We start from the raw sequence: 13,506 nt of genomic DNA on the forward strand, positions 1-13,506 counted from the left end.
TTGTTACTCTTTCACGCAAAATATGTATACTGAACTGATACATACATACATACACAAAATCACGCCTCTTTCCCGGAGGGGTAGGCAGAGACTACCTCTTTCCACTTGCCACGATCTCTGCATATTTCCTTCGCTTCATCCACATTCATACTGAACTGATTACGATGAAATTTGATATGTAGGTAGCTGAAGACCCAGAATAACGTATAGGTTCCCGCGGCATTGATAGGTTTCCATGCGGACGAAGTCGCGGGCGGCCTCTAGTTAGGTAATAAATATTTCACCTTCTCAGTGGAGTTACGAGTAGCCACCATTTCTCTTTTCCCGCTCACCTGTTGAACAATTAGATAATCTGTGCCAACATAACAACAAATAAATGCTGTTATCTATGGCAGAAGCCTGTGTGCCGATTAAACGAGTCTTATCAACGCTAATGAGGCTTTAAAACGATTTATGAATCGACTCTTGTTCATACACTCGCGCCGGGTGGCGGGTGATAGATTAAATTACATATATTTAAATTTTTAATTTCTTTTTTTTTTCTTAAAATGTCTCTTGTTTATGGAATTTAGTGGAGTAATCTGAAGTTTTACGTAATTCCTGTTTAAACTAATATGTAAGTTTGTTTTGTAGTTGTTAGAAAACTTATGGAAAATACCATTTATTAATATATGGAAAATTTGGACCTCATTTAAACTTATTGTGGCGTGATTTTTTCATTTATTTCTTTGCAACTAATAATCTAGTTCTAATATGTTTTACACAAGTGTTCATAAAGGCGTGTAGATTTTCAAGTTTTGTGGTTCGTATTTGGAAATAAACTAATGGATATAGTTATCAATTTAAAGTAGGAATATAGGTAGATTTATTCAATTTACATACATACATATAATTACGTCTATATCCCTTGCGGGGTGGCCAGAGCCAACAGTCTTGAAAAGACTGATAGGCCACATTGAGCTATTTGGAAATATTTACAAAGATAATAATATTGTATATTATACAATTCATGAGGAATACATTCATGAGAATCATTATAACTGCAAATTTATATTAAATAGTTTACTTAACAAAACGTATCATATAATCACGTCTATATCCCCTGCGGGGCAAACAGAGCCAACAGTCAATAAAAGAATGAAAGGCCACGTTCAGCTGTTTGGCTTTAAGATAGAATTAAGATTCACATAAATAAATAGTTTGCTATTCGTGAAAACCAAACCGCCTCAATTTTGCATAAACTGCAATATTTTTATTGTTATCTCTGCTAACAAGGACAATGCAAGTGCCTTATAATGCACGAGTTTTAAAAAAGGTGTGTTATGTTTTTCATGGTACCTACTTATTCGTATTGAGTGTCATGATTATATCTATCACACATACCTTACGAGGTATTTGTAGGAACTTATAGACACTAGGTTACAGGCGCTACATTTTTAATAAGTAGCAGAGAAAGTCGCGGATAATTCTTGTTCATATTGGTCAATTGTCCCACTCGCCTTACTCGTACGTAGGTCAGGTCACGAAGACGCGCTTGCATGAAGAGAGTTATGAATGTGGATGAAGCGAAAGAATTAGTGATCAGTGTGTGGAAATAATGAAGTTTCTGCCCAAACCTCCGGGCAAGAGGCATATTTTTATAGATATACTAGAGGCCGCCCGCGACTTCGTCCGCATGGAAACCCTATCAATCCCGCGGGAACTCTGGGATAAAAAGTAGCCTATGTGTTATTCTGGGTCTTCAGCTACCTACATACCAAATTTCATGGTAATCGGTTCAGTAGTTTTTGCGTGAAAGAGTAACAAACATCCATACATCCATACAAACTTTCGCCTTTATAATAGTAGTAGGATATACATAATGTGTGGTGACATCTTTACGTCACAAGTCACATTAGCTAAACACGTGGAGCCATCAGCCAATAACAGCGAGTATGCTCAATCGCCGTGTGGTTCCCGGCACTAATACAAAAATGAATAGGACCACTCCATCTATCTCCCATGGATGTTGTAAAAGGCGACTAAGGGATAGGCTTACAAACTTGGGATTCTTTTTTAGGCGATGGGCTAGCAACCGGTCACTATTTGAATCTCAATTCTATCATTAAGCCAAACAGCTGAACGTGGCCATTCAGTCTTTCCTAGACTGTTGGCTCTGTCTACCCCGCAAGGGATATAGACGTGACCATATGTGTGTATGTATGTAATCTACTCTATTCTATTTATCACAATTAGCCTGGTCGAGTCTTCCCTTTGTGTCAATTGAGTCCGAAATATCGCTCCCGCTGTAGGTATACATATGTACTATGTCCCTTGCTTTTAAGTCGTGGGCGGAACTAATCACGGCCAATATTAGCCCCATTCATTGCCATCGTAGGTATTATGTTGCAAATGTTATATACACAGGTGTTTACAGTCAAATTGTTGTGTTAATTAATTTAGAGCGTATTGACGTATTTGTCATTAAGAACTGAAACGTGACAGGTAAGTCATGTTTTTATTAATTACTCACTAGATTATCCCTGTGTCTTCGGTTATTTTTTTTTGACGTGTATGCATGAAACTTTTTAGTCTTTCCTTATAATGTAAATTTTTTACGAAACGAAACGTTATCTACAGAAGTTAATGTACCTAACATGAGAGTTAAAAAGTTAGGCATAGAATTTGAACTTGCTTTTTTGGGCGAGGCTTCTCTCCCATGGGAATTTCCAGTAAAAGTAGTTTTTTCAAAATCTGTCCAGTAGTTTACCCGTTACAAACAAAAATACAAAACTACTAGCTGTTAACCGCGATTTAGTACCTGTAGAAGAGGTAGTCATGGTAGGTAGTTCTATATCACATGTTCTAGTTACCAAAATGAATTGCACCCTTAATATCTTTGGGGCAATCCCCAGACGTATAAAAAAACATTAGTTATCCCTATAATTTTATGGGATAATTTTTGTTCCCTACGTATGTGCGCCCGGATGTGCTAACTATATATATATAACAATAAAGTTTAATAAAAATCCGTCAAGCCAATCCAGAGATTTGTGAGCAAACAGTAGACCTACACATTACCGTTTCTTTTTTCAAATTCTCACCTTACTAGCAATATGCTTAATATCACCCGATTTTTTGTTTATATTTGATTATATATTATTTTACCTTTTGATGTTTCAGATGAACCATGTGGAAGGTACACTTGGCTTCATGTGTGCTAGTCGTTGTAATCGGCTTCGCCTCGACTCAGGATCCTAACTGTGATTACAGTCAAAATGTAAGACTTCTTATTTCTTACCTTTCAATTAGCTTATTAATTCCAATTGCATTTAATGTGTTCTATATTTAGATTCTACTTTAAAAAAATCTAGAGGTTTGTAGCGAGAGCGATGATTCGGCTCGACCGCCACCAAAGGGAAGATCTTCAGCCAGGCTAGGTGTTATGCCTGGGGAACCGCGGCTCCGGCAATGTTGAGTAGGAGGTTGTATTTATGCTCCAATCTGTGAAATCTTTGTTTGCGCGATTTCGATTCTTCGCTGCTATTCGCTGAGCACGTCAATTTTTTATTCAACGATGAATGACAGTTGTTGTGTGACATTAGTGATGTCGCCACAGATTTATGGTTATATCTTACTTATAATGCTTCCTACCTCCTTGGGAGAGGAGTCAGAGGGACTACGAGGAGGGTGACCACGATCGTGGAATGTAAGTCAGGTTTTAATACGAAGCGACTCCCATTTGATCTCCAAAGGTTGACTGGAAGAGATTGCATTAGCGATAAGTCCGCCTTTGTACCATCTCTACCTGTTTTGTATGTTTTACTCTTATAGTGCAGTAAAGAGTTTTATCTATCTATCTAAACCATTCAGGGGAACCTAACTTATATTAAATCATAGTAGTCTCAGTTGCCTGAATGAGCAGGTTCCCTCACAATGATTTACCTCATAGTAACAGCATCAGTTAGCAATCAAGACTAGGTTTATAATACTATACTTATTATTATAGCTCACTTAGATAAGACTAGGCTGTTGATGCTATTATTATAAAACTCTTAAATTAACACTGGATTATTTATCTGTTTGCTATTTTCTAAAGGTTGACTGGTAGATAATGGTAGCATTAAGTCCACCTATTGCACCTTTGAAGCTCAATAAAGTTTTAAATAAATAATTAAACACACAGTTATCATTCTTATGGTTTTAAGAATAACGTTCTAAACAGGTCCAGCCCGGGTACACATATTATGTGAAGAATAAGAATTACCCCTACAATTATACGCCCGGCGTCCAGTGTAGGTGGATTCTACAATGTCCTAATGGGTACAACTGTCGGCTGGACTGTAACAGCATTGACATACCTTATGTAAGTATATTCAAATTCAAAAACATTCATTTATTCATTACTAGCTGTGCCCGCGACTTCGTCCGCGTGGAATAGTTATTTTGGGCATCATTGAAGCCCTCAAGGATGAGTAATTTACCCCGTTCCTTTCACATACTTCATTATTTCTTCGCTGCTAATAGTTGCAGCGTGATGTTACTCGTATATAGCCTAAAGCCTTGGTGTATTAAAAACAACAATATTTTTTCAATTCAAACCAGTAGTTCCTAAGATTAGCGCGTTCAAACAAACAAACAAACTCTTCAACTTTATAATATTATTGTAGATTATGGGACCTTAATATCCTACTACTATTATAATCCTACTATTATAAAGGCGAAAGTTTGTATGGATGTATGGATGTTTGTTACTCTTTCACGCAAAAACTACTGAACCGATTACCATGAAATTTGGTATGTAGGTAGCTGAAGACCCAGAATAACACATAGGCTACTTTTTATCCCCGAGTTCCCGCGGGATTGATAGGGTTTCCATGCGGACGAAGTCGCGGGCGGCCTCTAGTTACTTAATAATTGTCAAATCAAATTTTGTTTCACAACATTGGTTGACGTCAAAAAAATTACTTAAGGCTAAGTTTACAGCCGCTTCCCTGATATAGAGAATATTTTAATTTTTCCCTCATTCAATCAGCGCCATCTAGTGGTAACGCGATGGCACTAATACTCGTACTATGCCATAACGTTTACTGGCTCGACTCGTTGTGATTAAGTGAAACTAGCAATAACCCCACTGTTATTTAATAATTGATACATACGTACATACATATAATCACGTCTATATCCCTTGCGGGGTAGACAGAGCCACCAGTCTTGAAAAGACTGAATGGCCACGTTCAGCTATTTGGCTTAATGATAGAATTGAGATTCAAATAGTGACAGGTTGCTGGCCCATCGCCTAAAAATCAGAATCCCAAGTTTGTAAGCCTATCCCTTAGTCGCCTTTTACGACTTCCATGGGAAAGGGATGGAGTGGTCCTATTCTTTTTGGTATTGGTGCCGGGAACCACTCGGCACCATTAGGTTTAGTGGTCGATCCACTTAGATATTCCATCATTAAAGCCTCCTTGTTGAACTTGACCTTTCGAGTCGTTTTGAGAATACTAGCTCTGTCTACTATCAATGTGCCGTGTGGTTCCCGGCACCAATGAAAAAAGAACAGGACCACTACATCTCTTTCCCATGGATGTCGTAAAAGGCGACTAAGGGATAGGCTTACACAATTGGGATTCTTTTTTTTTTAGGCGATGGGTTAGCAACCTGTCACTATTTGAATCTCAATTCTATCATAAAGCCAAATAGCTGAACGTGGCCATTCAGTCTTTTCAAGACTGTTGGCTCTGTCTACCACGCAAGGGATATAGACGTGACAATATGTATGTAATGTACTATCAACATAAACTTCCGTACGTATAAACAGAAACCTCTTCCAGACCCAATCATGCACCATGGACCGCCTGTTGATTTCCAAGAGCGGGGACCCTCAATTGTCAGCTGCTGACTACTACTGCGGCAGGGGAACCGTCTCGGCGGTGTCAACTGGGCAGTTTATGTCTGTAGGTGTGTATGTTTTTTTACCTGATGATGTTTCGTGATGATGATTTATGCCGTGTGGTTCCAGATACTAATAGAAAAAATAATAAGACTTGTATAATTTAATTGTAAAAATGTTTTCTCAGTAAGTGAAATACCATTGTATTTTTATGAGAAATAAAGTTCTTTAAACATTTTTTTTTATGTAAGATTTTTCTATCTCTTTCCTTTGGATGTCGTAAATGGCGACTAAGGGGTAGGCTTAACTTAAGATTCTTCGTTTAGGTGACGAGATAGCAACCTGTCACTATGTGAATCTCAATTCTATAATATCATTAAGCCAAGCAGCGGAACGTCGTCAATCAGACTTTTCAAGACTGTTGGCTCTGTTTACCCCACAAGGGATATAGACGTGATTGAATAAATTCTTTTTACTTTTACTTTTACTGATTAAATGTATGCGTTCATGTTTCGTGATTAGAACGAAGGCCAAGACGTCCACACAATCCTTTAATCCCTGAATCCAACGACGTTAGTCCTTAGTCTGGAATAACCAAAAAAAATGGCGGAGATCGATCAGCTAATAGTGATAATTAGCTGATTGATCTCCGCCGTTGGAAAGAGGTTCGTGATTTTATTTTTGTAGGTGTGTATGTATGTAATGATTCCCCTTTTCTCGTCATAAAATTTATACTTAAAATCTATCTAAAAAAAATCAAGTGCATAAACTTGAAAGAAAGTGCTTCTATCCAAAGTCACTAGTCTAGCACCTGTGAAATCATGTAGAGCGCAATAAAAACATTTTGTTTCAGGTCTGATAACTTCGTACAACAGTCCAGGCGGGACCTTCTACTGCCAGGTGACTGCGCAGCCCGCGTCACCACCTCCCGATGTCTGCTCCTGCGGTTATAGAAAAGTTGTAAGTAACTTTAATGCGTCTTTATTTATTTAATTTAAGATTATGTATGCCGGGGTATGCCTTTGATCATAGACCCTGGGTTGGGTGAGTCAGGTTTTTACACGAAGCGACTCCCATCTGAACTACGCAACAATTGCAGGTAAACGTAATCAGTGTTGAATCGATTATGGTTACACATCCAGTTTCCTGAATGTGCAGGTTTCCTCACAATGTTTTCGCTCACCGTACGAGCATCGGTTAGTATTCAAACTAATGTACATGACTTTCGTAAAAAGTCATTGGTACATGGCTGAGGTGGAATTCGAACTTGTACGTTTCTGCGCAACACGCATTTTAAGCCATTCGACCACCGACGCTCCATTTCTCGCATAACGTAGGTAGCAATATTATTACCCCTATGTACGGTCGGGGTCAAATAAAACTAAACCCACTCCATATAATGTACTAGCTGTGCCCGCGACTTCGTCCGCGTAGAATAAGTAGTTATTTTGGGCTTCATTGAATGGATGAATAATATTCCCCGTTTTTTCACATTTTCCATTATTTACATACATATATATGGTCACGTCTTATCCCTTGTGGGGTAGATAGAGCCAACAGTCTTGAAAAGACTGAATGGCCACGTTCAGCTATTTAGCTTTATGATAGAACTAGCTGTGCCCGCGACTTCGTCCGCGTGGAATAGTTATTTTGGGCATCAAATTTATTTTTGCAAACATCCTCCTCGGTTTTATCAATTATAGTCAGGCGGTCACGCGTATTAGAAAGAACGCTGGTTCGCCGTATTAAATGTTTCGCTGCAAATTGCTTATAACGACTATATCTCAAAACCTATTCGTCTGATTTATATACTGTAAATCGCAATTTTAGTCTACATGAAAAGCCGAAAGTAATAAACATATTTATTTGGATAAGGATTAATACTGAATTAAAGAAAATTGGTTTCAAAATAACTTATGTTTATAATGAAAAAATAATCTTAAAAAATTAACATAAAAGTGGTTATTGTAAGTAAACCTTAAGAGATAGATATATGCTCTCGCGGACTTTTTTGTGGCAAAAAATGAGTACTTCACATCTTTAGTACATTGTTTTACTATATCTTTGTTGGTTTGCGCAGCGTTCGCGTGGAAAGCTCGCAGATGGCCGACTCATTCAACTTTCACCTGCATTGTTGACGTTTCCCGTAGGAAATCCGGGATAAAATGTAGCCTATAGCCTTCCTCGATAAATAGACTATCTAACAGTGAAAGAATTATTCAAATCGGTTCAGTAGTTTCTGAGATTAGCGCGTTTAAACAAACAAACAAACAAACAAACAAACAAACAAACAAACTCTTCAGCTTTATAATATTAGTATAGATAAATTACATACTACTAATATTTACCTAATTTTTTTTTAATAATGTATTTTATTTTAGTACTTTCTTTTTTCTTTCATTTAAACGTACCAAATCAGATGTTACCAAGCCTCAATAGAATCACCTGATACCTTAACCATGAAAATCTTTCCCAAAAAAATACGTAAATTACTTTTTAGACTCGAATAGTTGGCGGCAATGAGACTGGCGTGAACGAGTTCCCATCCATGGTCGGCATCGTGCTCGACGTGTCATCAGCTCAGATCCAATGTGGAGGTGTGATCATCAGCAAGAGATACATCCTGACGGCTGCTCATTGCGTGAGGAACAGGCAGCCTGGCAACATGGCGGTGGTGGTGGGAGAACATGACGTCACAGTTGGTAAGACTGGTTCAGAGTTGTGTCACTCTCTGATAAATACTCTCTCTCATAAATCCTGGATTGGACGATCTATTAGTGAGTCTCTGTGACGTCACAGTCGTTAAGACTAGGTAATTCTTAGATGGTTTGGAGGAAAAAGATGTATGAGAATAGGTTGGGTAGGAGTGTAGGAGGGTGAGTGAGAGTGTATACGAGTGGGAAGGCCTAGACGATCGTACCTCGAACAAATAAGGGATGTCCTTTCGAAATGTTACACCAAGAATATCCTAAACCGTTCGGCTTGAATAAAGAGAGTTATGAATGAAGGTGGATGAAGTAAAAAAAAGTATGCAAGGATCGTGGTAATGGGGCATATAGTCTCTGCTTGATGAATCCTCCAGAAAAGAGGCGTAATTTTACGTTCACATGACCCTGTTAACAAGAAAACTAACTCAGTATTAGTTTCCTAACAGTTTTATTAAGATATCCCATGGATCCATATCTTTTTCATGGATGTAGTAAAAGGTGACTATGGGAGAGCCTTATAAACTTGGGATTCCTATTGTAGGCGATGGGTTTGCAACCGCAGTAGACAGAGTCAATAGTCTCGATGAGACTGTAAGGATTCAATGATAGGATGGAGATTGAAATATCTTCTGTTCTTGAAATTGCCCTCTATTTTTTCAGTTTGTAACATAAACATAACCTTATCTCCATCTCTTTCAGGCGACTCGCCCGCGACCACGGCGTATAAGATAGATGACTATCTAGTTCACCCAAGATTTGACTCGTAAGTGCTATTGTTTGTAAGTAAGTATGATGAATTTCACTTACATGATAAGGAGCGAGTTCGTGTTCCACGATGCGGACTCCCGTCTGGAAGTTCCTATATTCGCGAGTGCTGACAAGCCATAAGTTTATAATTTTCTCTCTTTTTAGATCTTTTAATGTATTTAACAACGTTCTTTGTTTGTTCTAAACAACATATTAAAGGAACATCTGCTGATATGTTGTCAATGGTACAACATATTTCAAATTAAATATTTTTTCCAGCAGACTATTGAATCTCAATTTCATCATTTAGCTATACAGCTGAACGTGGCCTTTCACTCTTTTAAAGACTATTGGCTCTGTCTACCCCGCAAGGGATGTTGACGTGATTATATGTATTTAAGTAAAAAATATGGAGTGGTCTAACATAACGACTAGATTGAAATCATTAGATAACCAAAATTTTATCATTGTTTACAAAATAAGCGACGTTAAAGATAACACTTACTTTCTATCTTAAGACTTAAACTGATAAGATTTAATTGGAATTACTCTATTCGATCATAATTATTATCTATATGATACAATATATCATTATCTACATTATTCTGCGAATATGCGTGCGCATTAGATAGGTCATTTTATTTTAATTTATCAATAAATGGATTGGGAACTTTCATACACACTTACCTAATATTATGAAAGTGAAAGTCTCTTCTCCTTAACTGTTGAACCAATTCTATTAAATGTTGTAATGGCGGTCATCGTTTTTAGTCTAGTAGCGAAGCAAATAAGTGGGTGCCAACCCCGTCTGTTCTCATAAGATTACACATACATACATAAAATTATGCCGCTTTCCCGAAGGAAAACGCTTAGATTAAAAAATCATTGAAGGGTAACGCTTATAAGTATATACTTAGGTACTTTACAGATCTATGGAGGAAATTTTTAAAAGACAAAATGAGCGGACAACGGCGCTTGGGAAATCGAAATTTTGCCTTTGGTTTAGCAAAATTCGAAATCCCTCACTCGCCGGTCTTTAGTAAAGATACATGGCTTTAATAGGTTTATAATTTTCTCAGGTCTAACTACGACTATGACATAGCGATCATTCGAGTAACACAGGACATACAGTTTGGTAATCTTGTTGGTCCAGTGTGTCTGCCTTTCAAATTCGCGAATGTGGACATGACTGGGAGCAAGCTGATTGCTTTAGGTAAGTAGGTATTTGTTGTATCGGGTTAGATTTAAAACAAATTTCAAAAGCGTCAGGTCAACAGCTCTTCATGTCTGGGGAACCGCGGCACCGACGATGTTGTGTCGGGGGTTATATATATGCTTAAATCCGAAAAATCTTTGCTTGCGTGATTTAGACTCTTAGCTGTTATTGGCTGTTGTGACTTGTGGCGTGAGAGATGTTGACACTATATACAATTTTTTATTGTTTGGGAAATTTAATAGAAAATCCGGCATTCCCGCGGGAACGGACAAACGGGATTTTTCTCTCTACATATAGCAAGCACTTTATTGTAACTTCAATAAAGTTTGAAGCTCTTATTCCCTAGCGATATATTACATAAGACCTTGTTCCAGGCTGGGGCACTCTCTTCATAGGCGGACCTACATCCGACGTTCTTCGGAAGGTGAAACTGGACGTCATCAGTCAGAGCCAGTGTCAGTCGGCTGTCCCCCAACTGACTCCAAGACAGATCTGCACGTACACTCCCGGGAAAGACGCTTGTCAAGTGGGTTTAATCATTTTAATACTTTTAGGCTTTTTTTTAGGCTTTTGCCTACAAATCGGGGAAAATGCTTGTCAGGTTGGCATTGTCTACATACATAAAGTTCAGGTCTAGGCACTTTAGCTTCATAAAGTATTCCACATCTAACGTCCGCTGATTAGATATGGTAACCATAGCTAGCAAAGGTACAGTTGCACTCACTTATACGCCTTTAAAAGATGCTTCTCAATTGAGACCTTGTCTACTTAGATGATATTTTAGTGTAAGTCAACATCTTACGAGTCACTTTCTGACGAGCCACGTTCTTATGACTCACTTTCTGATGAGCCACACTCTCACTGTAACTGTCTACTATTTTCAAAAGCAGAATATTCTTTTATTATTAAGTTTCCTAGTCGCATAAGGTATTAATAAAGTTACAAAACCATCTTTCAGGATGACTCAGGCGGTCCTCTACTGTACTCGGACCCCTCGACAGGGTTTCTATTCAGTATCGGCATAATCAGCTACGGACAGCTCTGCGCGACTGAAGGCAACCCGGGCGTCAACACTAGGCTCACGGAGTTTCTCAGTTGGGTTCAGAGTAACACTCCCGACGCGGAGTATTGTAGGAAATAAAGAAAGTTTCGGATGTATCTGTCTTTTGTTTTTATTTCCTGTTTTAAGTAAATACCTACTCTTTTTATAAATGCGAAAGTTTGTGAGTATGTTAGTATGGATGTTTGTTACTCTTTCACGCAAAAACTACTGAACCGATTACGATGAAATTTGGTATGTAAGAAGCTGAAGACCCAGAACAAAAAATAGGCTACTTTTTATCCTGGAGTTCCCGCGGGATTGATTCCACGCGGACGAAGTACATAAACGCAATAAGAATACAGTGGCACTTTAAATTAGGAACACTAGAACTCTTTCCCGTAAATGTCATATTAAGGTGATTAAGCATGCATGCTCGTGTGTAGTAGGTAACATTATTAAGAAAGTTGCAGAGGTCAGATAGAAGAGGCTTTGTGTCATCATCTGATTCGACTCAACTCTTGGATCGTCGTCATAGGGTGGCGAGAGTCATAGTCAATTATTAATTATTTGAATTTATACTTTTGGATCGAGGTCACGGAGGGCAGACAATAATAAAGAAGGTGACGGAGATCAAAAAAATAGTTATTATTTGTCTGACTTTCTGTCCAATCCGTCCTGACTAGCGGAGAAAAAAGTGCGCCAGCTGTTTCTCTTTACATGCAAATTGTAAAAGGCAATCAAGGGAAAGGCTCATTAATAGCAAACTGTCACTATTTGAATATTAATTACAATTAGGAAGATGTAGTTACAGGAATAGAAAAGGATAGGTATGTTAAGATGGTTTGGCCATGTGGAGAGGATGAATGAAAGCAGGTTGACTAAGCAGATATACAAGGAGAGTGTGGAGGGAAAGGTCGGAGTAGGAAGACCTAGACGTATCTTGATAATTTGATCAAGATACGTTTATTTTTCATTCATCCTCTCCACATGAAGGACGTCCTGGTAAAGGGTCAGGTCAAAAGTACCCGAAACCACCGAGCTTGCATGAAGAGAGTTATGAATGTGGAAGCGAAGGAAGTATGCAGAGATCGTGGCAAGTGGAAAGAGGTAGTCTCTGCCTACCCCTCCGGGAAAGAGGCGTGATTTTATGTATGTATGTATTAAGACAGCTGAACGCGGCCTTAGTATTTCCGAGACCGTCGGCTCTGTCTACCCATAAGTGATAAAGACGTGATAATATTCATTAATGTAATCACGTCTATTGCCCTTGCGGGCAGAGCCCGCAGTCTTGAAAGACTGATAGGCAACGTTCAGTTCTTAGGTTTTACGATAGTATTGAGATTCAAATACTGACAGGTTGCTAGGCCATCGCCTAAAAGAACATACATACATACATATAATCACGTCTACATCCCTTGCGGGGTAGACAGAGCCAACAGTCTTGAAAAGACTGATGGGCCACGTTCAGCTGTTTGGCTTTATGATGGAATTGAGATTCAAATAGTGACAGGTTGCTAGCCCATCGCCTAAAAGAAGTATGTATAAATCCTGACTAACCTTGAACTCGATATATAGAGTGTTACTCGCAATTCCTTACTCATCAGGATAAACTGACTGATAGTGATGATCTGACGCGTTTCTACGAAGTTCGTTCACTTGAAAAATATTTTTTAAACGTTTTTGATGCGGGCGTTTTCAGTTCAAGGCTGTGAAGGGCGTAAAGAACTACGTGTGTATGGAAATACCTACTCAGTTATCTCAGTAGTTCGTCTCTTCAGTTTTATAATTGTAATAAAGTGTCTTAAGCTTTAAAATAAAATTCAATATTGGAGCCGTGTGGTTTTCGGCACTTTAGAAAAGGACAACTCCACCTCTTGAACATGTTGTAAAAGGACACTAAAGGGTAAGCACATTGATCTGA

The 13,506-nt window shown here is 38.4% G+C and overlaps 1 protein-coding gene across 1 annotated transcript; it reads left to right on the forward strand.

The window, feature by feature from the left end:
* Positions 1-452: 452 nt before the first annotated feature.
* LOC106135961 (venom serine protease) lies at positions 453-11,701 on the forward strand. The gene is made up of 10 exons (XM_013336386.2): positions 453-616; positions 3,163-3,259; positions 4,205-4,345; positions 5,814-5,940; positions 6,726-6,832; positions 8,373-8,574; positions 9,280-9,343; positions 10,407-10,540; positions 10,918-11,069; positions 11,502-11,701. Exons 2-10 carry the CDS (start codon positions 3,170-3,172, stop codon positions 11,682-11,684), a joined length of 1,200 nt encoding a protein of 399 aa, XP_013191840.1. The 5' UTR covers positions 453-616; positions 3,163-3,169; the 3' UTR covers positions 11,685-11,701.
* Positions 11,702-13,506: the final 1,805 nt, after the last annotated feature.

The sequence above is a fragment of the Amyelois transitella genome, chromosome 24 (genome assembly GCF_032362555.1).
Source record: "Amyelois transitella isolate CPQ chromosome 24, ilAmyTran1.1, whole genome shotgun sequence".
Classification (NCBI taxonomy): domain Eukaryota; kingdom Metazoa; phylum Arthropoda; class Insecta; order Lepidoptera; family Pyralidae; genus Amyelois; species Amyelois transitella.

What these genes read in the sequence shown, in the direction of transcription:
- LOC106135961 (XM_013336386.2), top strand. Translation starts at nt 3,170, where the DNA reads ATGTGGAAGGTACACTTGGCTTCATGTGTGCTAGTCGTTGTAATCGGC. An exon ending in TGGGCAGTTTATGTCTGTAG is followed by an intron (nt 5,941 to 6,725) that starts GTGTGTATGTTT and finishes ATTTTGTTTCAG; the next exon opens with GTCTGATAACTTCGTACAAC. An exon ending in GAGCAAGCTGATTGCTTTAG is followed by an intron (nt 10,541 to 10,917) that starts GTAAGTAGGTAT and finishes ACCTTGTTCCAG; the next exon opens with GCTGGGGCACTCTCTTCATA.